The 26,217-nt window shown below is 40.9% G+C and overlaps 1 protein-coding gene across 1 annotated transcript in view; it reads left to right on the forward strand.

Moving 5' to 3' along the window:
* Nucleotides 1-1,287: 1,287 nt before the first annotated feature.
* LOC136686159 (mediator of RNA polymerase II transcription subunit 13-like) overlaps nucleotides 1,288-26,217 on the forward strand; it is a 140,946-nt gene continuing 116,016 nt past the window's right edge. Inside the window, exon 1 of the mRNA XM_066659735.1 lies at nucleotides 1,288-3,097. Coding sequence (XP_066515832.1) covers nucleotides 3,026-3,097 — 72 coding nt within the window. The 5' untranslated portion in view covers nucleotides 1,288-3,025. The remainder of the gene's footprint in view (nucleotides 3,098-26,217) is intronic.

The following is a 26,217-nucleotide window of genomic DNA, read 5'->3' on the forward strand; positions in this document are numbered from 1 at the left end:
GATTATCACTTTATAATGTTAGCCTCAATCTCAATTATTTCCCCTTGGTGCATGGGAAACCACACTGGAATCTTATTATAATCAGAATATACATTGAGGTCAGGTGTTGATGTGGGATGATTAGTTTTGGTTCCAAAACTCATTCCATATTGTCCCAAAAGATGAAGCCCAATCACTGCAAAAAAAACAAAACAAAACAATTAAATGGCTCCACAGCCCAGTGTCTGGGGGGTAATATCACCCCTCAAATTCACCCTTGGCTTTGGGGATGGTGACCTTTGTTACACATGCAACTGCTGTAAAATGTATAATTTCATCGTATGCTTTTCTAAGGAGATTGATTTAACAAGCTGTATGTGCACAATTGAATATTTGCCACAAAGTTATGGTCAAAGCCCTTTATTGTCAACATTACAATGAAGAGATTTCAAATGCAATGCAACTAGTCTAAGTCTATACTACTAGATAAGATTAAAGACAGGACAATATTACATACATTAATCCATAAATATATCATTTCTACAGTAAACCTTTATTAGCAGGAGATTGCACACAGTTTGTTTGTCTTCAGAATTTCTTACAGTGAAAAGCTTATGTTAATCTCATTTCTCTGAAGAGGGGGGTTTAGGAGAAAGAATTTAGAAATCCTTCACTAAACAATGAGATCTGCTTTATTTCTCCAGAGGAAAGATTTGATTGAAAAAGACCTCTATATTTGGGAGTGCTTTTCCTGTTTTTTACTAAAAAAAACTGGACTTGAGTATCCTAGCCAGCACACCCATGTGGGGTCCATATGAGCCACCCAGCTGAGTACCAGCAAGTCCTGACCACGGGTTAAATGCTGGCCTCACATATGGACACCATCCAGGGTCATCAATATGACCTGGATGGGTTTAACACAGGGCCCCGTCTGGGTAGCCCACCTGTAAACACAAAATCACGCCAAATAACACAGCTAAGAGACCATGTGAGAATTAGGGGGGAGCCCACATCCGACAGTAGGCAGCCCACCTGAGTCCCAGCCAAAAAACCCAGTTTATGCCCATGTCCAATATATGTGAACCCCGCTAAGGTCTGCCGGCTAAGGCAGTGTCCTCCCAGAGCTTCTCCCTCTGTGTATTTTCTTCTGCAGGGTTGCAGAAAGTCTACAAGAAAGTTCATCTTGATCTAATCGAATATTCGAGGCCCTCCTCTATCATCCTTTAATTGAGTATCAGCGCCTCTAGCGTCGGGATGAGGTTTCTATCAAAAAGAGGCTCAAAACGCTGCTGTAATCCCTTTGCTTTGATCACGTGTTTTTTTGTGCTCTACTTTGCCAAATGGGAAAGCGAGTCTCTGTCGAAGCCTGGCGGCCGCCATTACATAGCTATGCGTGGTGGGCTGTCGAATAGCGCGAAAAGCTGCCAGCGACTGTTAGCGTAAGCGGCAGCACACACACACACACACACTATCACACACGCGCGCGCGCGCTCTCTCTCTCTTTCTCGTTCACTCACACACACACGCTCACTCACACAAAGTAAGAGCCATCTATTTGCATAGCGTCCATCCAAAGCATACGCTCACTTAGCAGCATTACCGAATGAATTTTTAAAGGATTAGCTCGAGGGGAACCAAACGCGAAAATACCAGCCGGTGACGGATGGATCACCGCGGACGCTTTTTGTATCCGTTCGGATAGATTTCTCCGTGATTTCTGGCGGACCCGAGGGGAGATAACGAGTCTCGTCAGATGCCTGTGTTCATTCGGTGACTGTAATCGCCGGTGGATCTCTCTTTTCCTATCCGTGGCTGTCATCGACTCTGACAGACGCTTTTGTTTTTGTTAGCAGACTTGAACTGAGCTGAGTGGGGGGAAAAATCTGGCGGCGATATCTGGCGCGAAGACGTTTCGTAAATGGTCTAATACAGAAAGGAAGGAAGATCATTTTTTTCTGAACACCTCGCTCGGCTGTTCTACTGTTTTCCTGCGGGTGGCTGACAAGACTTTCTTTCTTCGCGAGGAAGGAGACCGTTTTGTGCTGTTGTTCTTTTAATCGCCGAACGCGAGCGATCTTAAACGGGCTTGTTGTTGTTATCTACGCTTGCGCTTCCATCTGACTGAACGGGAGGAGGGTCAGGCGTTATTTTTATCGCCGCTGTCTTGTTGTTAGCCACTTCCAAAGTGAAACGAGGATTTGGACGCTCGCTCTTCGTGTTGTTGTGTGTAGCGAAGACTAGGACGGGTAAGAAAGCGAGTCTATAAATAGCTCCCAACTGCTCCATCGACATTATTATTTGCTTTTTCTTTGCCAGCTTCTCACATGGAAGGAAGGCAGTGGAGGAGTCGCGCTGCTCTTTATTGTTCTTAACCGCCGCCGTAAACCCGCGAGTGGATTATAAGCGGAAACTTCTGGGACGCTACATAACACAAGGCTACATTTTCAACGATATTGAGACGATTTCCTGGATTTTTTTTTTTTGTGCGAGAGTGTGCAAAGGACGGGGGCGTAAAAAAAAAACCCAACAAACAACAAACGGAATTGTCCTGCCCTTGTTTCCTCGTGTGGATTCGCTTATTACGATGTTTGTTATTTGATCATTACACACACGACCAGACTGGCATGGACAGGGATTGTCATAGCCTTTCTGGCGGCTAGGATTAAAAACACGGATACCCACCACCACCACATCGCCTCCGACTATGATTCGATTTCAACCGCCAGACCTGGAGCCCCTGAAACGTCCGACCGTCCGCGAGTCTATGTGGATGGAAACAAAGTGTTAGTTTCGACCCGGGAATCGATCGAGAAAGGAAGGCATTCCCACGGCTTGGCCACGGTGTGAGAGAATCACGCCTTCACGGTGGGCTGCGTTGTTCCTCCGCCGTTGCGGTTCACTCTCTCCGTGATTGAACGCTGCTTTTCTACAACTGAGGAAACCGGATTGACGCCTACCCCCCTCCAACCGCCCACCCCCCCTCTGCTCGGTTCTGATACCGATCGAGGATCATGCCCTACGCTGACGAGCCCATCGGCGGACGATTATGACTACAGCAGCGAACTGGGTGGCTAACGGGGCGAGCCTTGAAGACTGCCATTCCAACCTTTTCTCTCTGGTACGGTGAAAGAAAATTGTGTCCACACAGTGGGGCGACACGGGGGTGTGTGTTTGATGGGTGGTGGGTGGTGGGGTTCAGTTCTGTCTGAAAGCAGGGACCAGCCCGCTGTCCTCTGTAAGTACAAAGGTGAAGCAATTTCTGGTAGTCCGTCTACTGTTATTAGCCAATCATTAACAAGCCAGGAGCTTCTGGCCTGGACTTGGAGGGTCAACATTTTATTAGCTCTCTGCCTCCACACATGCTTGGGGCTACTGTTTGGAATTGGCACAACACTCATGCAACCTCATGCCATAAAGAAATGAAATAGGTGGACCTACGCAGCCTTGCTTGAGGAGTCAGTTCAGTATAGCCAGCTGCTAATGTGTGTTTGGGAGCCTTGTGCCTTGGCTTGGTACACACACACACACACACACACACACACACACAATCTCTTCACTCAAGTTCTGAGACAAAACCATTTCAGATTTGGGTGGGTGTTTTCTTAGTCGGAGCAGCTGCAGGGCATTGGCATGTGAAGTGCAACCACCCTTATGAAGGGAAACTTTGAGCACATATCCCTGCTTGACCTACTGTTCGTTTCTGTTCAGGAAATCACAATTTTAGTATGTGCATGGAAAAGTGTCATTTTGTAATATACGATGGAATGATTTAGAACTCTCTTACCATTTCTTCAAAAGGCCTGGAGAAATGACAAATTATTTCACATGAGCTTTTTGCTGCTTGTATTTATTTTTTGCATCAGGAGAGGTGATTTGATTTGAGTAGTGGATTTGTAAATATTCTGAATCCCATGCCTCTGGCTAGCCACTGGCATTCCTAGTCATTACTGGAAGATCAACACACCCGCCCCTTCAGAAGGCGTAACAGCTTGCTCACATGTTGTCAAAATGGGAGGGCCGAGTAGCATGTATTAAGGTCAGGCTCTGTTTTAGAAGCTTGTTTTCTTTTCAGTTGAATTAATATAAGACTGGAAAGTGTATTTCAGCATCAGGAAAAAAAGCAAGTATCCTCTAGGGTGTTTGCTTTCCTAAGTTTTCTGTGAGATGGAGGAGGCATATCTGACCCACATAACCTTTTATTGTCAGTGAAGCTGCAATATTTTCTTAGGAGTCACATGCAAATGTTTGAGGGCCCCTGCTAAAATTATATGTTTTGTTTGAAATGTGAAAATAAGTATATATGTTTTAGAGAGAACAATAATTACTGCACAATTACATATTTAATGCTAGATTTAACACACTGAGAAAACAATACTCCATATAATGCAGCTTGAGCCAATCTTATGGCAGTTTTATATTTTATTGATTTGTTTTTACGGTGTGTTAAACTAACTATATATATGTGTTAAATATATATAATGTGTGCAGTAAAACGTACAGTTGGCTATTTGTGTGTATTCACTGTTAGGATGTGTTAATAGGTTTAAATACAGGCTGACCAGTTTTCTTAACTTCAATAGTTTGTGGCTAATTTCTGCTGAGTTTTGAAAGAGCAGTATGCTAATGTGCTAATAAAACATGAATAAAAAAATTATTAAAATAAGTTATGCCTTGAAAAAAAAAAAAGCTCAAATGGGATGAAAAGAATGTTGTAATGCAGCTTTTAGTTAACATCTCATATGCTAATAATCTAAAATCATATTGTCTAATCTCTAACGATGACAGATAGGTCACATTGGCTGTGATTACACAGATTTCAGTGGAAGTCATTGAGATGAACTAACTCTGTCTATTGAATACCACAGAACAGAGTGTTTAAATCAGTGCCCACTTTCCCAGAAATCCCCAAAATAGACCAACGGCAAAGAGGCGTTATTCAGTGGAACCTCAGCTGTGAGCTGGATGTGAAGAAATACTCAGTCTAACATGAATTAAAGCACATGGAAAAGTTGGTCTGGCCATCGATAGGAAAACAAGACAGCACAGTCTAAAAAAGTCAGCTCGGTTTGAGCTTGAAGAATGTGTCCGGCTGCAGAGCTATTTTTTGTGCTGGCAGGAAGAAAAGGCAGAGAGAGAGAGAGAGACGGAGAATCTGTTTTTGTTTTAGGAAAGTATTATGTGTGATGTGCATTTCCTGAGTTCAAGCTCCAGTCCAGTTTGAAAGGAGCTGTCGCCCACTGAAGCTCTGCCCTGACTCATGTTGTAGTCAGCATTGAAATATGGGCTAAGTGGGAAGGGGGGGGGGGGGGGGGGGGTACTAAACACACTAACATGCCCAAATCCATATTCTGCTTAGACATATGCGCTGCCAAACGCACCGTTGTCTTGCTTTAATTAAAGGAGTTTCTCTGGTCCTCTCCAACAGGGCTTCTCTGACTGAAACGTTGGTAATTAAGTGTCGTCGAGTGGCAGTATAATGTGATCAGCTAAGAGGTGCTCATTAACCAAACTGTATTCAGACAGCGAGCTCCGAGTGGGCTGGCAACAATGCTGCGATGTGGCCAGTGGGGGAAAAAGGAGGCGCACTGAAAAGAGTACATAGTCAAAAAAAAAAAAAGCTACTGAAAGTGAGTTCTTTATATCAAAGTTAGCACTGAGAAGAGGCAAACTGCTCACATTGAATTGTGTGTAGGCTTTACTGCAGTTAAGACAGTCCTTTCAGGGATTACCCAACCTTGGGCCAGGCATCCCGGAGGTCCCGTCCAGGTCTCCAGTGCCCCGCTGGCTTGTAGGGCTTTCCTGCCATCCCATTAGAGGGGTGCAGCAGGAGCCAGCAAATGCCATCCCCAATAGCTTTGCTAATAGCTACTTGCAGGGTGTCTTTTATGTCTGGCAAAGAGCAAGCTCCATTATGCAAGTAGTAGCAGTATTTTTTGAGGAGAATAGTTCTCAGAAAAAAAGGAAGAGCGACCTAGAGGTGGATGAATCACTCAGCATAATCTCTTTATAATGGCTGTGCAAGGTAAGGCTAGATTCTGCTCAGTAGAGGGAGTCACTGGAGGCGAGCAATCTGATTATTATCTTGGGCTATGAGTTAAGGTTTAGTAACCTGCATGTGATTCACTTAGCAGAAGTCACGTTCTAGAAATACTGGTTGTCTAAGTGCACCAGGTGGAGTGCAGAAAGAAAATATGGAAGAAGAAGGCCATCTGGCCTAAAAGGTAATTGTCCTCTGAGACTACCAACCAGGCTGCAATGCCATGATTGTCAAGAGCATAGGCAGATCTGCACTTCAAACCACTCCTGCCACTGACCTTCAGCCAGGTTTGTTCATCCATTGGGAATAATATTCACAGCGCATCCCAGTTCCCTCCTCCTCAGACCAGCACCCAACAGATTACTTCACTACAAATCGATCTATTAACGAGCCTTGTCGCTTCTGCCGTGCAGGGCACAATGATTGAGGGGCGTAGAAGCTTGTCGGCAAAAGAGGAATAAATCCTTCTTGGTAAAAGATGAATCTTGGGAGTATGTGTGGGTGGAAGTGGGGGGTTCTCATGCCTGCCACAGGGTTGAAGTACAGTTAAAGAGCGGCTGTGGTATTCGTCTTTGGGTGCGTGGAAGTGTGGGCCACAACACTGCAGGAGGCTGATATTTGGGAGTGGCGGAGGTTTGAGTGTGAAATATGTAAGTCCTGCAGTGCCAGCTGTGTGCTATTCTTAGCCGTCTGGTGTTTCTACGTGAAGTGTGACACAAAGGAGTAGAAGAAGAAGAATTGGCAGAAAGGCGGGCAACCTCACAGCCACCGTCGCGTCACCCAGATAAAGGATGATGATCACGCATGGCATGGATTGATGGGCCTAGCCAAGCTTCTAAGTTTGTGCGTCTGATACGATCATGCCAGGTTCTGACTGCAGTGACTTCATCCGGTGGAGTCGCCCTAAACGAATTGCATCACAGCGTACGGCCATCTAGATTTCCAGACCCCCGACCTGACAGAGGCCTTGTTGAACATTTTGCAGGACGTTGTACCATTGTGCCTAGTGTGGGATTAAAATGAAGACTTTATACTGCTTGCACAATAATCCTTTGACAGGATTCTGTGTGCACTATGCTATTCTGAGATGTTGTTGCACAACAATAGGGAGGCTTTGGTTTGAGGTGGCCATGCTATTTATTAGCTGTACAAAACAAAAAGGTTTAAAGCACTTTTTTTTGGTGTGTGGAACCTATAATTGTAATTCAAAATTTAAACATTTTGGTGTCGTCACACAGCTTCATGGTCCTGGGGTTGTGGCTACGAGCCCCGCTCCGGATGATTGTCTGTGAGGAGCAGGGTGTATTCTCCCTCTGTCCACATGGCTTTCCTCCAGGTGCTCTGGTTTCCTCCCACTGTCCAAAAGCAGTGGATTAGGTGGATTGTCCACTCTAATGTGACCACAGTGAGTGAATGTGTGAGAGTGTGTTGCATGTAATGGACTGGTGCCCCCTCCAGATGTGTTCCCGCCTTGTTCCCCCTAGTGATTCTGGGTAGGCTCTGGACCCACCATGACCGATATGCGGTTACAGACAATAGATGAATGAATGTAGTATTAAAATTGACAGTCACTGATCGAGAAGGCAGCGTATTAATACTAAAGTTTTAGGTTATTATTTTTATATAAATAATTACTTAGGATTGTCTTGATCAAAAGTACAGGGACAAGTTCGGGAATTCCTGCAGTTTTTATTAAATTAAAATTCATGGGTGTTCTCCAAAAATGTGGAGGATGATTCTGTGTGCTTTAAAATAAAAAGAAATAGTGTCATTTATGTAATTAAAACAGCGAAAGGAGCACCATTTCATGATTGACATTAATTCACCACCCAGCCACAACGATTACTACTTCAAGGCACACTCCTTTTGCTTGTACTGCTTATTTTGGGTCAGTGAATCTTGCTGTGAGCGTGCACCATGACTCTGAAGCTCATATATGTTTGAGCTCCTTCTCTAAAACTACTATCCATACCAGACTTATGGGATTCTCATGAAGCCCAGTAGCTTGGCTGTGTTTATGTCAATATTATGTGCCATACCTAATCAGGCAGTTCATAGAGTGCCCCAAGGGCCTAGTGCACAGATGCTCCGCAGATCCAATCAGCGAGAGGCACTTGATCAACAGCCTCTTAGAATAAATATGGGTGTATTAAAGGAGTCGTTAAAGTCTTAGGTTTTGCTGATGGAACCGCGTTCAGTCTTAGTTTTAGTGGTTGAATCAAAGGCCACACCCACTCAGTAAGCAAAAGATGTATTTCATGTTGAGAAATGAGGGCTGCGTGTCAAAACCTGCTGGATAGTTCGGTGCAATCTTCATGCTCGATTGGTGAAGAATCTTGTTTCACCACAGATACACACACATCCCCTCTTATAAGAGTATGCCACAATCTAGGATCAGGTTCAGCAGTGCCTCGGCTAGTGGTGTGAAAAAGCGAAAGCTTCCTCTCGGCTATGTTTCAGCTTTGCTGCATCAACTGCTGTTACTGTTGTGGTTTAGAAGTTAGTAAGAGCGTGTGCAAACTGGAAGAGTGAGTTTCTTTTTCCTAGGCTAATAATGTTTTAGGTTTCCCTTACATCAAACCCAACCTTAACTGCCTGAAGTGACGTTGTTAGTGTAAATACGGTTGTTAGTGTAGTAAGCAAGCAGATGCTGTAATCTCTGTCTCCTTCTTTTTTATTTAATAAATATGAGAATGTCTTTCTTATTAAAGGACCTGTGTGGGTAATATAGCTCGCTTAGTGCTGCAGTTAGGAGGCACTCTCGGCAGTTTATATTAGTGTCCAATTAGCCTTAAAGTAGCTGCTATTAAGCAATTACTTGATTACATGCATGCATTCAGTTGTGGAATATTATACTACCAAGGCTTAACAAGCTTGTAATTTCCTAGGTTTTTATCCAACATCCTTGTTTTCCCACAGCACCTTTAGGATTAAGGTCTAGCAAATCCACCAAAGCTACAGAACTTGTACTGACCAAGGTTTCAGTTCGATGAGTGTTAAAAAGGTAGACGTTTCACTGGGTTAGTCATGAGACGCTTATGTTTTCCAAATCAAGCGCACAAATGGGAACCAGGTGTCATAAACTGGGCTCTAGGAGTGCGAGGACTGCAAGAGAAAGCAAGTGCGAAAGATGGAGAATTGGGTCCCTTTGTAATTTACAGTCAATAGGAAAGATCCCTAAACTGCCTGCAATGTTATCTGTCGGCTGTAACCCTGGAGACTGAATCCTGAAAATTGAATAAGTTGCTGAAGTCTTACAGATGTTGTATGTTGCCTAGCAACTGTTTTGACTTCCCGCTCTCTCCACACCCCTCCCATCTTCTTCTCTCTTGCGTTCTCTCTCTCTCTCTGTCTCTTTCCATGCCTGTCAGAGTTAATTAAGTTGCAAGCGAGACAAGCTGGTAAAGAAGGCCTTGGTTTATTTATTTGCCTGTTAATAATTCACGATAAGTAGGGACAGTGTTTTAGGTTTCTCGCCCCTCTTTGGAGGAAGCTCACGCTGCCTTGAGGGTCTTGTCCTGTGCCTTTGTTTGCCAACATGAGGGCTTGGGTCCGCCTTGTTCATCACACTTTGGTTTTTGCTGCCATCCTGCCCCTCCCCTCGCCTTGACAGGTGAGGTGTTGGGGGCTGATGGCAACGCTCCACCATGTGAGGCTCTCCCCTGATTGGCAGGTCCATCCGTCACTCCGCCCGAGGGATGCCAACTGCTCTAATTAGGTCGCTTGCTTTCTCTTGCCTCCCGGGGATAGATCCTTGCTACGGAACAGGATCAAATGGTGCCTCCTCCTATTGTGTTCTCTTGTAAAGGTGGCGGCATAAGGCCGAACTGAAAGCACCTGTACGGAGGCACGAGGCCCAGGGGCTATTCTCTGCACCTGTCTGACATATTTCTTCATGGCCTACTCCTCCTAGCTGCAGAGCTAATGTAGGTTTGGCTCAGCAGCCATAGTGCATCGGGAATAGTGTATCTGAAGAAAAAAGCTAATTGTGTTCATTGTGATGGGTTAATTAGATACGAGACTACTGTTTGTAAGGTTCTTGTTCTTTGGTCAGGTTATCTAAGCAGCAGGATATGCATCTTCCTCCTTCTTGAGAAACATGTTAGTGTGTGCTCTGAGCCTTTGGTATGGGGAGCTTGCTGTTAACTTCCTGTGTGGAGCAAAGATGGAGCAGGGTAGTTCCTCTTCTGCTTTCTTTTTTGTTCTGTAATACAGGCACAACAAGGATAAGCAAGATCTAGATAGAGATATACAGTAATCTGTTGTTTGATCTCAGAAGGTTCTTGCAGAGGGAGTGTTCTCCACCTCTGTAAGCAATGGTGTAACTGTTTTCTTGTCTGTCTCTCCTCTGTAGTAACCTCTGTCTTCAGGGGCTTTCCTGAATGCTCAGGGCTGTTAAACACTAGCTGTGTTATCCAGCTAGCTTTGGTAACTTGAAAATCAGACACCCATGAATGATCACTGATCAGCCTCTTAACTTTCTATAGAAAGGGGCCTTTGGTGAAATGCTACATAGGCATCGGGATCGATAAACAAAATTGTCATTTCCTTCCTTTTCTCGCTTTACAGATGTGACTGCTTGTGTTTCTTTGGGAGTTGAAAGAGTGGGAAGTGTTAACAGATAAATGTACTCTCTTTTTCCGGCAGTTGAATGGCTTTATGCTGAGATCAAGGACCCATTATGCTTATTTCCACTTTCATTTTGATTTCTTTAATCATTTTTTTTAATTAGCTGACTCTATTGTGTGCTCATATAGCACACTGAAAATGCTCTGACTTCGTAATCACTGTTTGGGTGTGAGTTCTAATAACTCCATTTCACATTCCCAACAAGTGCAATCAGGAGCTGTTTACAGCAGTGTAAAGCATTCCAATGTAATTGAATAAGATGAAATTATAGAAATGAAACATTACATAATTATTGTATGAATGCGATGTGATGTTAAGGAATTTTACTGTAGTACAAACACCATGTCTGGCAAAGTTGGGATTGTTTTGCAAAATGCAATAAAATAAAAATCTTATATGATTATACGAAACCTAATTTAACAGTGAAAAGCACAAATAATAGATTTCCAATATTCTTACTTAGCAACTTGATAGTATTCTGTAAGTATCAACATTTTGAATTTGATCCCTGCCACAGAGGCATTGTTACCACTGCATTATATTACTATCCTTTTTTAATTAAATTTTAATTTAAATTGCGAGCTGAAGATACAAATTGCTGCAGTACTGCAAGTGGAAATTTTGTGGAAATTTAATGGCAGCATGGCATTGTCTTGCTGAAATAACCATGTACTTCTCTGGTAAAGATGTTGCCTTGATGGCAACAAATGCCTCTTTAAAATCCCAAAATAAATGTATTTTCCAACAAAAAAACATGACATCTCTGACCACAGCACAACACATTTCCCCTGTTTTTCAAACCATCTGGGATAAGAAGGAACACAGAGAACTGGATTGCGTTTCTGTATAGAAAGAATGTATAAGTTTTCTCCTTGCATAGTAGAGTTTCAATGTGCATTTCTTGATTCAGTGGCAGAGTGTGTTAAGTAAATTCCTTTTTCGGAAGTGAGCCTATTTTGGTGATATATTTATTGCTGTAAATTTTTGCATGTGTCACATTCTGAATTAAATATACCACCAAATTGGTAAGTGCACATGTCTCCTTGTACATTTATCAGTTAAATAAGTATTCAAGAGAATAAATAAATCCAGTTCTTGAGTAGCCTAGCGGTAAGCATTGGCCCTGTGTGTCATTGGAAGGTTTCTGATTTGATCCCCTGATGCCTGGGCCATCAGAGGCTAAGAGTTGTCTCAGAAAACACAATTGACCTTGTTTTTTTTGGACGGGTGAAATGATAACCTCCTGCCCCTCATCACACCGGATAGTGCCAGACAGCAGAACTCTGCACAAGTGTGTGAGGGATGAGTGTGCTTTGTCCTGCAATTGACTGGCACCCAGATTTCAGCTAGGCTGTGATGGAGACAGGCTTCTTGTTCATTCCCTTCATTTTAGAAGAAATGTTGCATTAGTATAGATAACAATTAGATACCAATACTACAATTAACAACAGAAATCTAGTTATGTTTTGCTGTATTTCTTTATATTTGTGTTTATTCTTATGTTATATATTGTTTTAACAGACATAAATTTGCTTCCTACCGAGATAAAAACTTCTGAGTGGTTTTCATGACTGAATAAGGCATTTGAGCAGTACTGTTGGCTTGTTTAATCCCCCATGCTCATACAAAAGAGAGACCCGTGGTGCTATTATAAGCCGACTGTAAGATTTCACTCGGATTGTGCTATTGTATATATCCCAGTGTGATAAACGGCTCCCCTCAGCAGCGTAGTGACTCGTGGATCTAATCATAAACGTGCTGCTGTGACAGTTTACAGACTCCCTCCCAACCCAGCGCTTTGCCAGAGCAGTTGTTGGGTTTTTATGAATGGGGACTTTTGTGTTTGCTTACCTGCTACGATAACAAAAGGGCCGCTGGGCTGCTCAGTCAATGGAGCAGTGAAGCGCTTGGTTAAGAGAGTGCCAGAATGTGCGGTAGATTCACATTGACGAGCTTCAGCCCAGATACATGACCTTTTTATTCCTGTGTGCCGGTGCGTGTCTGTACTACCTTCGCTGTGTGAAGACCTCTATAGCAACGTAGACAAATCCCACAGGTTCGGAAATCACAGAGGTAGCTTATGTGTACATGCTCCTACATAAACTTGCATTGTCAGTGTAACCTGAGCTGTATTGATTGCTAAAATAAACAGTGTCATTTCAGTGCTTGTTGGAGACAAGAAATTTCCAAGCTATGATTTGTCCAAACTTTTTAAAAATTTGACAAAGACAAACCCATATGTGAAATTTGGGAATCTTGAGTTCCTACAACCCACAAAAAGTGAAATAAAACTCAGGTTGATTAAGTTGATAATGTGTTATGAAACAAGTCATTCAGGTTTTTGTGCTGCATTTTATTTGAAGTGCAGACACTTTAGAATTGTCTCTCCAGTCACAGCGCTGGACCTGTGTTTATTTCAGAGTGCAAAGATGAGCTTAATTTGAGTGAAACAAACACAATGAACATGGAGAAATATGTGCAAAAAATATGTACAAAAAACATCATTTCTACTCCTCGCACTTCACTCATGGGCTCTCGCGCTGAATGTGAGCCGTGGCTCATTCTTATTTCAAGCAACATGCACTGAAATTGGCTGTTCTGAACAAGAACAAGGGTGAAAATGCTGCTGTGGTGTTTGATTAGTGTGGTATTTTGACCAAAGCACACAGTCACAGATATTTCATTAATACCCTGGAGCTGTATTCACATGTAGAAAAGGTGTATCCCCTTTAACATTTGAGAAAGGTGAAGTCTGTATTACCAAAGTAAGTCTTGTCTTAAAAGAGCAAGTAGGCCAATACTTTTTACCACCAAAAAGTTGAAAACTGTATTTGTGAAAATAATTAATTATTAAATACAACTCACATGAGCCAAAGAATCAAATATCTGTTAGTTTCAGAATAAAGCAGCTTATACTGTGTAGAGGAAGTCTGCACCATGGGGGCAGCTTCACTGTATGGACAAAAGTATTGGAAACATATTTCACCTGCAGGAACTTTTATGACATGCACAGATATAGTTATTGAGTTAGTTCCCCCTTTGCAGCTGTGACAGCAAGTTTTGAACTCCATAGTTACTGAGTCAGCTTTGGCTTTTAAACACTGTGCACCTCAGCACTTGACGACCCTTCTCTGTAAGTGGGCTGCCAATTTTGTGGCTGAGTTGCTGTGGTTTCTAAACTTTTCACTTTTCAGTAATACAACTCATAGTTGAAAATACTACATCATGCTTGTATTTAGTGAGGTATTTGGACTGACCCATTTTTTTCAAAATATTTGTTAAGACAAATTGCATGAATAGGTTCTTTATTTTAAACACCTGTGGCAATGAAACATACCTGTAGGTCTCAGTATAATGGCAGTTACAAAACATAAAAAAAAAAAATTGGAGACAATGACTTAATGCTGCTTTAATTTATAAACCATGTCTTAAAGTGGCTTATTTCAAGTAAGGAAGCTGAGTTATGTCTGTTGTTAAGCAACTGCTGATCTGCCCCCAGCTGACACATAAACACCTAATCAAAACGTAAGTGGGTCAGCAAGACAGGAACATGTTACATATATCAAGACATCTGTAAAATGGCAGCAGGAAAAAAATACGCTTAAATTTTAATATAAGTAAATGTAAGGGTATTTTTTTCCACATCATCTTGGAACACTTTTAACAGATGAGAAGCTAATTTGTTCCAATGATGTCAAAGAATGTAAAATGGAAAATATGGGATTTTTCTCTGGACATAAACGATAATAATTTTTTTGAATCAGTTGAGCACTTTTTTGTGATTGTGCTGAGTGGATTGTTGTGTGGATTATTTTCTGTAACTATAATCCGCTTTCTCTGTAACATTTGTTTTAACCTCTTTCAGTTTCATTCTGTTGAACCAGGTTTCAGACAGATGGGCTGCATCAGTTGTTCCAAAGCGTTGCTTTTCCTCCATACCATATCACCAGTATCACAACATTTGCAAGTGAACTTTCAGTGTTGAGACAGCTCGCTTTTCTAGTTTTCTTAAAAGCACATTTGTTTTTTTACTCTCTTTGAAATCTCTGTGCTTTCATATAGTAAATCTCAGGCTAAATGACAAACACAAACATTTGCAAAGGCACGTTATGTGTGCTCTGACTTCATACAAACCTACTTTATTGTGGAACCATTTATGTTGGCAGATTTGACAGTCTTTTAGATTTGATACATACCCTGTGCTCTCTTTACATTGTACTGTGCTTTACATTTGGTATTGATTTATAGTCTCCAAATATGGTCCGACTATTTAAACTCTTAATTTATTTGACAGGTAATGTCAACTTAGTGGGGACTTGTGATGACTCTGAATGCTGCCTTGCAGGTTTTTCTAAGATTTGCTTCTTTGATAAGGCTGAGTTCTTGGCCTTTGGCCAGAATAGCTCTAGTGTGGCGGTTGTAGCTGTGTAGGCGGGGTGAGTCCCCAAGTGTTATGATACAGGTTAAGGCTGTAAAACTTTGTTCAGTACCTTCATTACTGGCTGCTTCTCATTATAAGCCTTTCACTGGAACTGTTCCTAGGTAAATGTTTATGAGTTTTCAGTGGGAATTGCCTAAAAGGTTGTCCTTTATGTTGAACTCCTAGACCACTAGATAATACTAATAGCACTGAAGAGGTAAAGGAATCTAAAGAGACACTTTAAGCCTTGTTTCTGTGTGGGAAGAGGAAGCCTGATGCCTCACTCTTAAACATAAGGATTAGAAATGAGGTCCTGATATGGCATTTGAGACACCACCGTTGCTCAGAACCCTCTTTGACTCCTTGAATAGCCTGATGAAATTGATTTTTAAAGCCTTTTTGCAGCCTGTTGATCCAGCAGCTGCCTCACGCCCTTAACCACAAAGTCCAAGGTGTTGACTCAGGTTTTTGTTGAATACTTCACAGGTTTGCTCATCAAAAAAAGCAAGAACTTCACACTTGTGAAGTCATTTTTTTCACTTGTTGCTAATAAAAGTAATTTGAGTAACACTTTAACGTCTGCTTCTACTTATAACGCCCTAGCGTATATCAAAATATCATTTTTCAACATGCTAGGAAATGTGCTGTTTACATGAGGTGTTTGAATAGCCATCTGCAAAATATTTACTATGTCTTTGACTACATTTCAATACACTTGTTAAATTGATGTGTTCAAACAATATAAATTTATTAGATAGTTATGACAGGTTCATGTTCCTTATCACCATGACACATAAAGGCATTTCAAGTACGCTTAAAAATATGTAAGGAGGAACTGCGCACTTTGACAGGATTGAGCCATTTGGCTCACGTGCAGCCATTTACAAGCTGTTGTTGCTGGGAGATGTGCTGTTGAGGCAAATATCTAAAAGGTGCTACAACAAAAACAGACCCAGTGGAAAACACTCAAAGGTATCTCACTTATTCAACTAAAAATAAAGGCCCATAATGATGGTTCTGATCTTGGATGTACACACTAGCAAAACTTTAATTGGACCAGAGGCTTTACATATTAATGTCACAACATTTTTCAAACTTAAACACTTGCAGTTGTACACAAAGGCATACTATTAAAGGTTATTTACGCAAGTTCATTACTGTGATGGTGCTTATAGTATTCACTCTCCAAAGGAAAAGTATCTCCATTTTGGTTGATTTTTCCTGTACAACATCATTTGAACACAGCAGCTGTCCTTCACATTGTGTGATGATTTCATAATTAGAAATTCTCTAAAATTACCTGGAGTTATTTTTTGGTTACATTGGCTTCCATTGAAAATGTTTATTTTATTTTAGATACATTTTTAGAGAGTCAACATATTGCTACATCTTTCTACCGGTGATGGGTTATCATTTAATGTAATTAACAAAATATTGTATTTAAAAAGGCTGTTGTTACTTTAAAAGCTACTGAATCGACTGGGCTGTCTAGTGGCTTTTTAATGCTAGAGTATTTGACTGCAGAATGAATCAAAATGTCAACAGAATGTCCAGATTACTAGATATGAAATATTTGCTTTCACGCAGTGTTTAGTCTGTGTTATTGGACAGCTTTGTTCCACACAATCTCATCCTTGACCTTTGGGCTATTCTGGTGTAATCCTACCAACATGCCAGTGTTTATGTCTCCTCTACACACTCTCTGTGATTATAGATCACAGAGAGAGGGTGAGAGAGCTTGTGTATTTACATATATAGAGTGTTGTATATACAGTATTGCCAGTTAAAATTGACATAAAGTTATTCATTTAGTCAGTGCTTGGAAAAAAATCAAAAACATATATTTAAGAAAACATTCCACAGCTAAATATAGTTTTAAATCTTTTCAGGATTTAATGTGTCTACATTTTGCAAGTCTCTTTGCATTTTTTTGCAGCTTCCATTCTTTTCAGGAGGCTTGATTTCAGGTTTTCAAAGACATCTGTTGGGATATGTTTCCACATTTCTGAGTTTCTGTCTCAGAAGTTGCATTTCTGCTTCTCAATATCCTAACAATCTCTAACACATTCAGATCCGTGAACGTCTGGAAGGCCCGTCCTTTGCTCGGAAAACACCCTTTTTCCTCTTCCTTTTCTCAGTAATGGCTTCTTGACAGCTACATACGCTTTCACACCCATAGTGCTGAATTGTCTTCTCAGAGTGGAATGATGTACAGATGTGCAGAAAGATCTGAGCTTGTTTTTCTTTTGTTGCTCAAAGAACATTTGAAGTTCAGTTTATCTGATGGTGACAGGTCTTGCATGGTTCATCTCATCTTCTCAGATGTTTTAATATATATATTTTTACTTTGCCTATTCCTCATTCGGTTGAATCGGATCTGATCATTTCTGAAATGTGTTTGTTTGTGTAAATGCGTTCCTCTCTTTCACTGCCTCTTAATTTCTATTGCACACACACGCACACATGCGCGCACGCACATGTTTCCTCACTGAAACAAGCAGCTGGAAGACGTTATGTCCCAGGCCTGGAGCTTTTGCTTACATGTTGGCAGAGTTCAAGACCTTGATATGGAAGCCATCTCGCTTTCAAAACACTGCCCTCTTTTGCCCTGCAGAGAGCACACACACACAAACACACACACACAAAAACAACCAAATCCATTTTACAGCTCCCTCAGTACTGCACGTGTGGCCAGGTAGCGATCCAAGCACTCGCCAGTTTTTAATGCTGGTGTTTAAAAGCCAGCCAGCGTGGCAGGGTGCCAGTACCTGGTGCCAAGTTGGACTCCTCTGGCGGGGGCATACCCTGCAGAGGAATGCACACAGTCCTATAACGTGTGTGTAATACTCTGCTTCCCTTGAATTCCCTCTCCTGTCTTCTTCTCCTTTCACTTTGAATAACTTGTGTCTTTCATCTGCTCTCATATTGATTACAAAGGACACTGAAGCTCAGTTCAAACTGAGGAGAGGAAGGCTGAGCTTTTGCACCTGACAGCCTTTTTTTTGTCTGTTTGGTTTCTTGCCAGCCTTGTTGCTATGTCTCTATCTAAGACGTGCCGCTTTGCTTTCGTTCAGTGAAATCATCCAAACTCTGCCTTGTTTGCTGTAAGTCTTGTGCTCTTTTTCTTTTTTTGACAATAATGGCTTGTTGACTGCTTCTCATTATTTGACACCTATTATTTGAGTTGTCTTCTCGCAGTGGACAAATGGACAGAAACCCCTGTGGATATTTTCAGATCTAAAGCAAGTCTGTAGGTTTCTTTAGTGTCCTAACAGAGATGCACAATAGGATACAAGCGACTGATGAACAAAGAAGATATAATGATAATTCTCAGTTGTAAACCATGGCAGACATCATCAGAGCGTCAATCAATTAAAAAACAAAGAATAGCTTAATTATGAGCTGTTTAAATATGAATAATGTCATGAGTCTCAGGTTTGGACTTTGCCTTTTCCTGTTTGTAATTTAGTCTGTTGTCCTTCTTTGTTGCACTGCTGTTGTTGTTTGGTATGGTTCATGTCTCCTTCCTAGTCCTGCCCCTATATAATGCTCTTCTGTGCATGATTTCATATATTTTACAGTAGAGAATTATATCGTAAAAGTCAGGTTGACGGTGAAGAATTGCATATAACAACATGAATAAAGCCACAGGAGAAACCTTAATGCAACAGAGAAGGGACAGATTTCACACATATCCTTTATGCAGGAAGAAACAAGTAGAAAACAATAATAGCTATATTAGGCAGGTAATATAATTATATACACTGACCAGTGTGACTCATGGTACTTGAAAGATCTCTCTCTCTCTCTCTCTCTCTCCCTCTGTATTCACATTATGTTATTGTTTTGGGACACAGCCCCTGAGCATCCATGAGCGTGATGTCGGTGAGCAAAGTATAAACAGGGCAGTCTAGTATGGCTTCAGCAGGAGCACAGATATAAGAGAAGACTGGCAACGTGCAGTGAATATGGAAAACAAATTAAAGACATTGACCACATCAAACTTCATAAGGCATCTGAAAGCACACCCGGATCTGCACTAACTACGCTAGGAGCTTAGCCTTCATTCCAGTGATATACAATACAGTGATATACAGTTCCCATCTCCTTACCCTCAGCTTATTCTAGCTTGACGTAGATACTGTAGTGTAGCTCTTGTTCTGTTTGAGAGTTATCACATAACACATGACAGTTATCATATATATATAATACACATGCACACACACACACACACAGTTGTATCTATGATATATGATATGTTTTGGAATTCATACCCACATACAACACGGGAAGCCCCCCCAGGCATATCCTGCAGGCCAGTGCAGCATTCTTTATCTTCCATGGGATACGGGAGCAAAAGCACTACCACAGTTCCTGGGGAGTCCATGGATTGGTACTGTGACTCATTGGACCACCCCACACGATTCCAGTCTTCTAGGGTCCAGTTAGTAACCTCAGAAGCCCAAGGTGAGGTGCTCTGAGTCTGGTGTAACTGAGGCAGTATAATTTTCTGCTCCCATATCCCACGGAAGAACAACTTCATAGTCCATTTACATAAGGCTGTCCCCTGTCTATTAGCATGTCAGTTATATTCAGATGAAGCTCAGATGTTGAAACTCAGTCCATCACTCAACTTAAAGCACAGAATACAGTGGAGATAAAAACTGTAAATTGCTAGGCTCTGCTACAGCCCAACTTTCATATTCTATCTGCTCAGCTTTCCTAGATTTACTGCTGAAGCTAACTATCATACCACAACAACACAGCCCTCTGTTCTCAGTAAGAATCAGAAACAGCCATTTCCTTCAACAAACATGCAAACATTTCCTCAGGTGTGCACCAACACCGCAATGACAACAAGTTGCAACAATAACACTATGTAACAATTACACAATTACTTCCATGTAGGTGCCAAAGAGAAAAAGGCTGGTGCAAATGTCGGTTAAACACTTCAGGAGGAAAACAAGCCTATGCAGTACCTAGCCTGAAAGCCTCTTCCCTATCGAAGTCCTGCTCAGTCACATTTTACGATTGTGGATCTTGGTTTGCATGTTAGAAGAGAAGGGCATCAGTGTTGGCAGGATGAAGGCTTTCGCAGTCAGTTTTTAGGTTGTTCCCAGCCAGAGAGTAAAAGTGTTTTTAGTGAAGGATTTCCACAAACTTGTCACAATTCACCGGCTGGTTTTCTGCAGTGGCCAACCCATCAAGCTCCACACGTTGTCTTCTCTTAGGTGTATGTGAGTTAGTGTCATAATCACATGATCAGTGACTTGTCCACATCACGTTTAAAGGGTCAGTGCTGAGGAGTAATGTGGACAGTTTGACTAGTCGGTGAAATATGAATTATATTTGTTTCCCTCCTCCAAACATTACACAGTGCAGTTTCTGCAGTGCTGAGCCTGGAGTAGCAACTTCCATTAACACTTGTGGTTTAATAAAATAAAACCTGGAAATATTTTAATAGGGGCGGCACGGTGGCGCAGCAGGTAGTGTCGCAGTCACACAGCTCCTGGAGGTTGTGGGTTCGAGTCCCGCTCCAGGTGACTGTCTGTGAGGAGTTGGTGTGTTCTCCCTGTGTCCGCGTGGGTTTCCTCCGGGTGCTCCGGTTTCCTCCCACAGTCAAAAAACACACGTTGGTAGGTGGATTAGCGACTCAAAAGTGTGAATGAGTGTGTGTCTGTGTTGCCCTGTGAAGGACTGGCGCCCCCTCCAGGGTGTATTCCTGCGCCCAATGATTCCAGGTAGGCTCTGGACCCACCGCGACCCTAACTAAGCGGTTACAGATAATGGATGGATGGATGAATGTTTTAATATAAATATTGTTTTTTAAATCAAAAGTCAATGATTAGCATTTAGCATTGTCACATTGATAATTTGGGCTCCAGTGGTAGTTGTAATTATTGTTGTTAATTATCAGCTGGTATAAAAATGTCAGTTAGATAATTGTTTTACAAGAAGCTTCCATTGGAAGACACCTACACAAAGCAAACCAAAGTGGCGTTGCTCCAAGGAACCTGTTTTTGGCACCTTTATTTTCAAGATTGGAAGGCTAGGATTTATTCTTCTCTCTCTCTCTCTCTCTTTCTCTCTCTCTCTCTCTCTCTCTCTCTCTCTCTTCTCTCTCTCTCTCTCTCTCTCTCTTTCTCTCTCTCTCTCTCTCTCTCTCTCTCTCTCTCTCTCTCTCTCTCTCTCTCTCTCTCTCTCTCTCTCTCTCTCTCTCTCTCTCTCTCTCTCTCTCTCTCTCTTTGAATTGGAGCCACTCTTATGCAACCCCAGCCAGGGCACTTGTTAGATTTTTGTGAATGGGGACTCTTCGGTGTTTGCTTACCTGGTACGCTCCACTGTTCAGTCAGTGGAGCAGTGAAGCACTCTGTGAGGGAGTGTGTGGTTGGTTAACACTGATGAGGCTAATACATGGCCTTTTTATTCATGTGTACCGGTGCATTGTTGTAATAGCTCTGCTGCATGAAGACCCTTGTAGCAACTCCATTAAATCACAGAGCTTTAAAAGTCACCATGATATTTTGTGTATACACAATTATTTGGGAAAATTCCTGACAGAACCCTACCATTTTATATTTGAGCCTTGGTAGATTCGACTAAACGTTTCAAGCTGTACATAGTGGAAGCTCCAAATATGGACTTAAATATTACCTTTAAAGAAGCAATAAGTAACGAATAATGTTAGTGATAATGTGATAGTACATAAAAATACACTACACAGACAGAAGTAAGGGGCACATCTCCAAATCATTGAATTCAGGTGTTTTATTCAGTTATCATTAACACAACGTTAATATATTCCAGATTAATTACATAAATGGGCAATAGTTATTGAGCTAAATGATTGACACAAGTATTTGAATCTGAACTTTGAATATATAACCTTCAACCCTGGCCTAGATTTGGATTTGTGGATCTGAACATTTTGAATCTGAATATTTCACCACCTCACAACTTCAAAACAAACAAATAAAGCATTGTTACAAAATGTATTCATGAATTACACCATTCAATATTTCAAGTTCACCACATGTCATATAAATACAATTTAAATATAAAAAATTCAGATAAATATAATTAAAATATACAAAATTCAGACAAATGTCATTCAAATGTTCAAACATTTTAAAGACAGTAATTTAAACACAGTAATTGTAGACTAATTAACACAGTAAGCTATGGCCATTTTAGTATTAAAGTATGATTTATAGACTGTAAAAGTGAGATAGTACCAAGCAATTTCTTACAAAGTCATCTAAAATTGTAATCATGTTACAGAGGTTTGCTAATGCTGTATTCTGAGTCTTGCTCAAGGACGTCTATTGTTGTAGTGCTCTGTGGTTACCTAGGCAGGGAATTGAACCATAGTGTTCTGTGTAGAATGCAGCGATTGTCCTGCATGTATATGTTTATTTGTTTTGCCCTGGGTGAGTTGTTTCGCTGCAGTTTGCTAGGTCTGCAATCATAACAACAGAAATCTGATTGGTCTGATTGATTTTTAACATGTCCTTCAAGGCAGAAACACTTGCTCTGATTAACATTTTTATGTGGCGTTGCAGTCTGTCAGTTCACACCTCAGTGTGAGAGACTAATATGAATGTGTTTAAAAAAACAAAAAACAATATGTGAAAAGGCTTATGATTGAAGTCAGCTTCTCTGCGCTGTTACCTCATTACTTTCTGTGCAGATACGAATAACTTGAGAAAGGTGCTGCACATCTGAGGTATTCCTGTCTGTGGGGTAGTAGCAGCTTCTCAGGAATAATCTATGTCACCTTTCTCCTTAAACCATGTTGCAAACAAACTGAAATGTCTGTTTTAAACAGTTGGGAAGGGGCTTTTGCTGGACCCAATCGCATAAGCCTAATCTAAACATTCAAAAATGGTGCCAAGCAGGGTTTTCTTTGGAACAGTGCCATAGTACAACCCCTTTTGGCTCTTTAAGGAACCTTTCAATTCTGTGGCTGAGTGATTTCTATTGAAGTCTTTCAACAACAATCCGCTGAGAGATTCTTTAGAGATCAGAAGTGAAGACTGTAGTGTAGTAAAATCTAGAGGCTATCAGTGGTTTGTATGGGATTTCCCTGGGAGCCCCAGTGGCTGCCCACTGCTCCGGGTGTGTATGTTCACCGCCTGTAATCACTAATATATGTGTGTGTGTGTGTGTGTGTGTGTGTGTGTGTGTGTGTGTATTGAGTGTCACTGTTGTGTCCAGATATTGCTTTACTGCTGTGAACTGACGATTAGCTCACACTACTTCAGATTGTTACTCTCAAGATATAAATATTTATATCATAAATATTAAGTGAGGTGTACAAGTAAGTTTTAAAGTGTTTTTCAGTTGTATTTCAAAATTCAAACGTTCTCCCACTAATCTGTAATATAACTGTAACTGTTGCATTGTATAAAAAAAGTATTCATTGTTAAATGTTCATGTTATTAACCCTAATTTCTATATTCTATAATATGCTACATTCACAATGCATTAATGCAGTGATGAATGAACTGCAAATGACAATTATTGTTTTCAATATTATATTAAAATATTAAGCCATAAACAGACAGAAGAGTGGAAGACTGTTTGAATTTTAATTCCACTTATATGTTACAAAGAAAACCCTTTTAAACGTATTTGTACACATAGATGGATAGAAACTATGCACAGTAAAATTAGGGAAAATGCCATGATAAATCGCCCTGTAGCGAATGTGCTAACTTTCACTTCCACAACCTAACAGCAAATGTCATTTGACTTAGAGTGTTCTGCATGTGACTGATATCTCCATTCAGTTGTCGTTGGTGCATGGTGAGGCAACCCACCCGATGCTGCCCTTTTGACTAGTCATCAATAGTCAGGATGGGGACAGTGGCTGGGCAGCAGACGCCTTTAAGTCAAGTAGATGGAGAAGACATCAAACCATGTGCACTGTGCCTATGACATGATTTCTCTCTCTCTCTCTCTCTCTCTCTCTCTCTCTCTCTCTCAGATTGCCTCCTACTGAATTCCTTATCTTTTCCAGCTGAGCTTTCCTGCCATGCCCTTTCACACTCTCATTCCTCCTGTCGCTTTATCTGTCACCCCTTCTCGCTCTCCCCTCTTTTGTCATTCATTCTTGCTTTGCTTTTTATCCACAGCTGAGAGCAACAGTTTTTCTTCCTTTTATGTCACTCTACGTCTCTCTCACTCTGTATTAACTAGCGCTGTCTCCGAAATGGCTCCCTGTTCAATATTCCCTTTATTTCTCCCTATATTGCACTATTATATGGAACTGAATTCAGGAGCCTTCTCATACAGGTTTTTGAACAAACAACGCAGTGCTTTATGCTGTATCCACTAACCACTAGTGGCAGGTGGTGTACATGGATTGTACATTCTTTTGGGGTGCACTGTGGGATTGTTTGAGTGCACAGGAAATTATCCATTATGTTTTCACACACTACTACAAAATGGCGGGAACCCCAAAATAGTGCACTATACACGGCGTAGGGCACATTTTGGAACACAGCGTATGTTTCCCTCACCACATAATGCTGCCCAGCCAGGAGGGCAAACTCTAGCACATGATTCCTCCAGCCTGCTGCTACTGCAGTATCATTGGACAGCTCAACACCCTCGAAAGGGAACGCTTAACTGTCCAATTCTTTTTTTCAAACTCTTTTTTTCAGAGACCCACATTTTGTCCACTGATTTATATCGCGACCCCAGGCAACACAAACCCTGGACGTTTACTACATTATAAAACCAAATATAACTGACATTGGCCTATTTGTTTCTGCACAGCACTATTAACAACATTCTGAATCAGGATGAATCCCATTTCTCCGTTTTGCCTTGGGGTAGAGGGTCAGTATTTTCTCCTTTACAAAGTATGATAATAATTGTATTGTCTCATTTTAGCATAGTTTCTATGTATTATGACCCTTTTTTCCATAACATGCATAAAACATCATTCCAGTTCTACCTTAAATGTGGAATTGATTATTCTGGCAACTGAGGTTACTGCAACATTAAAAAAACAAAAAAAAACAAAATGCTGCAGAATGAGAAGCTTTCACATCACAGAAGAGTTAGGAGTTGGTGATAATATAAGATTTCTGAAGAATTATTATGCTTTAAATTTACTGAAGTCCAGCAGCTGGAAGAGAAATATTGCTCTTTTTTATTTGTGTTCTGATGCACTATAGGGTTGTCCTATTTCGTAGGGGAAGATTTTAACCGTGACACACTATAACTCTGTTCTATATGTTCTGTACAAGTATATTTTATGTTAATGAGCCTGTAAAATTAGCATTTCTCTGCCACCCATTTTTTTACTATGATATATTATGTTAGTTAACAGATGGCCACATTGGCTAGAATTACACAAAAGTGATGGGGAGTAGTGAGGTGGGGACATCCTACCCTGCCAGAAGGATGCCCTCTTGGACTTAGATGCTGAGGTATCACTAGGGATTGATCTCAAATCTTATGGGTATATATATATATATATATATATATATATATATATATATATATATATATATATATATATATATATATATATATATATTTTATTTATGTCCACAACAGCACTAATTTTCCAGCAATAACTTACTCAACTGCAATATAAAGCTCAAGAATCTGCTGCTTACATTTTGTCAGACTCAGCGAATGCTCGATAAACAGAGAACGAGGATCTGAAAAAACACAGTTTAATAGATTATCCCAAATTATCTGCAGAATCTTTGCAGAAGGAGATCCGTATTGTGCGCTCGGCTCTTATCTGTTGTGGCAAATTGCAATAATGGAGTTAAATAGTGCTCAACGTGTGAGATGCAAACACAGGGCTGTCAGAAGTGACTGTGAAGAAAACACAAGATGACAATCTGTTTCACTGACGTGACGAATGAAGACTCTGTGTCTTTACTAGAGCTGTTATCATAGCTTATGATTAATTCAGAGTGTTTACTTTTTAATCAGCGTTTGCTTTAATATTGAGCATATCGTTGCACTGATGATCTTTTTTGTAGTACACTAATTGGGTGTAACTGACTGTGGCTTTGGCTTAAAAATGTAGGATTTGCTGCATTTGTTTCAGGCCCCAAAAATCAAAGTATGTACATATGCTATTTGTAGTGTGTATACACACATAGACACCTCTTATAATTAG

This window comes from Hoplias malabaricus, chromosome 2, assembly GCF_029633855.1.
Source record: "Hoplias malabaricus isolate fHopMal1 chromosome 2, fHopMal1.hap1, whole genome shotgun sequence".
Classification (NCBI taxonomy): Eukaryota; Metazoa; Chordata; class Actinopteri; order Characiformes; family Erythrinidae; genus Hoplias; species Hoplias malabaricus.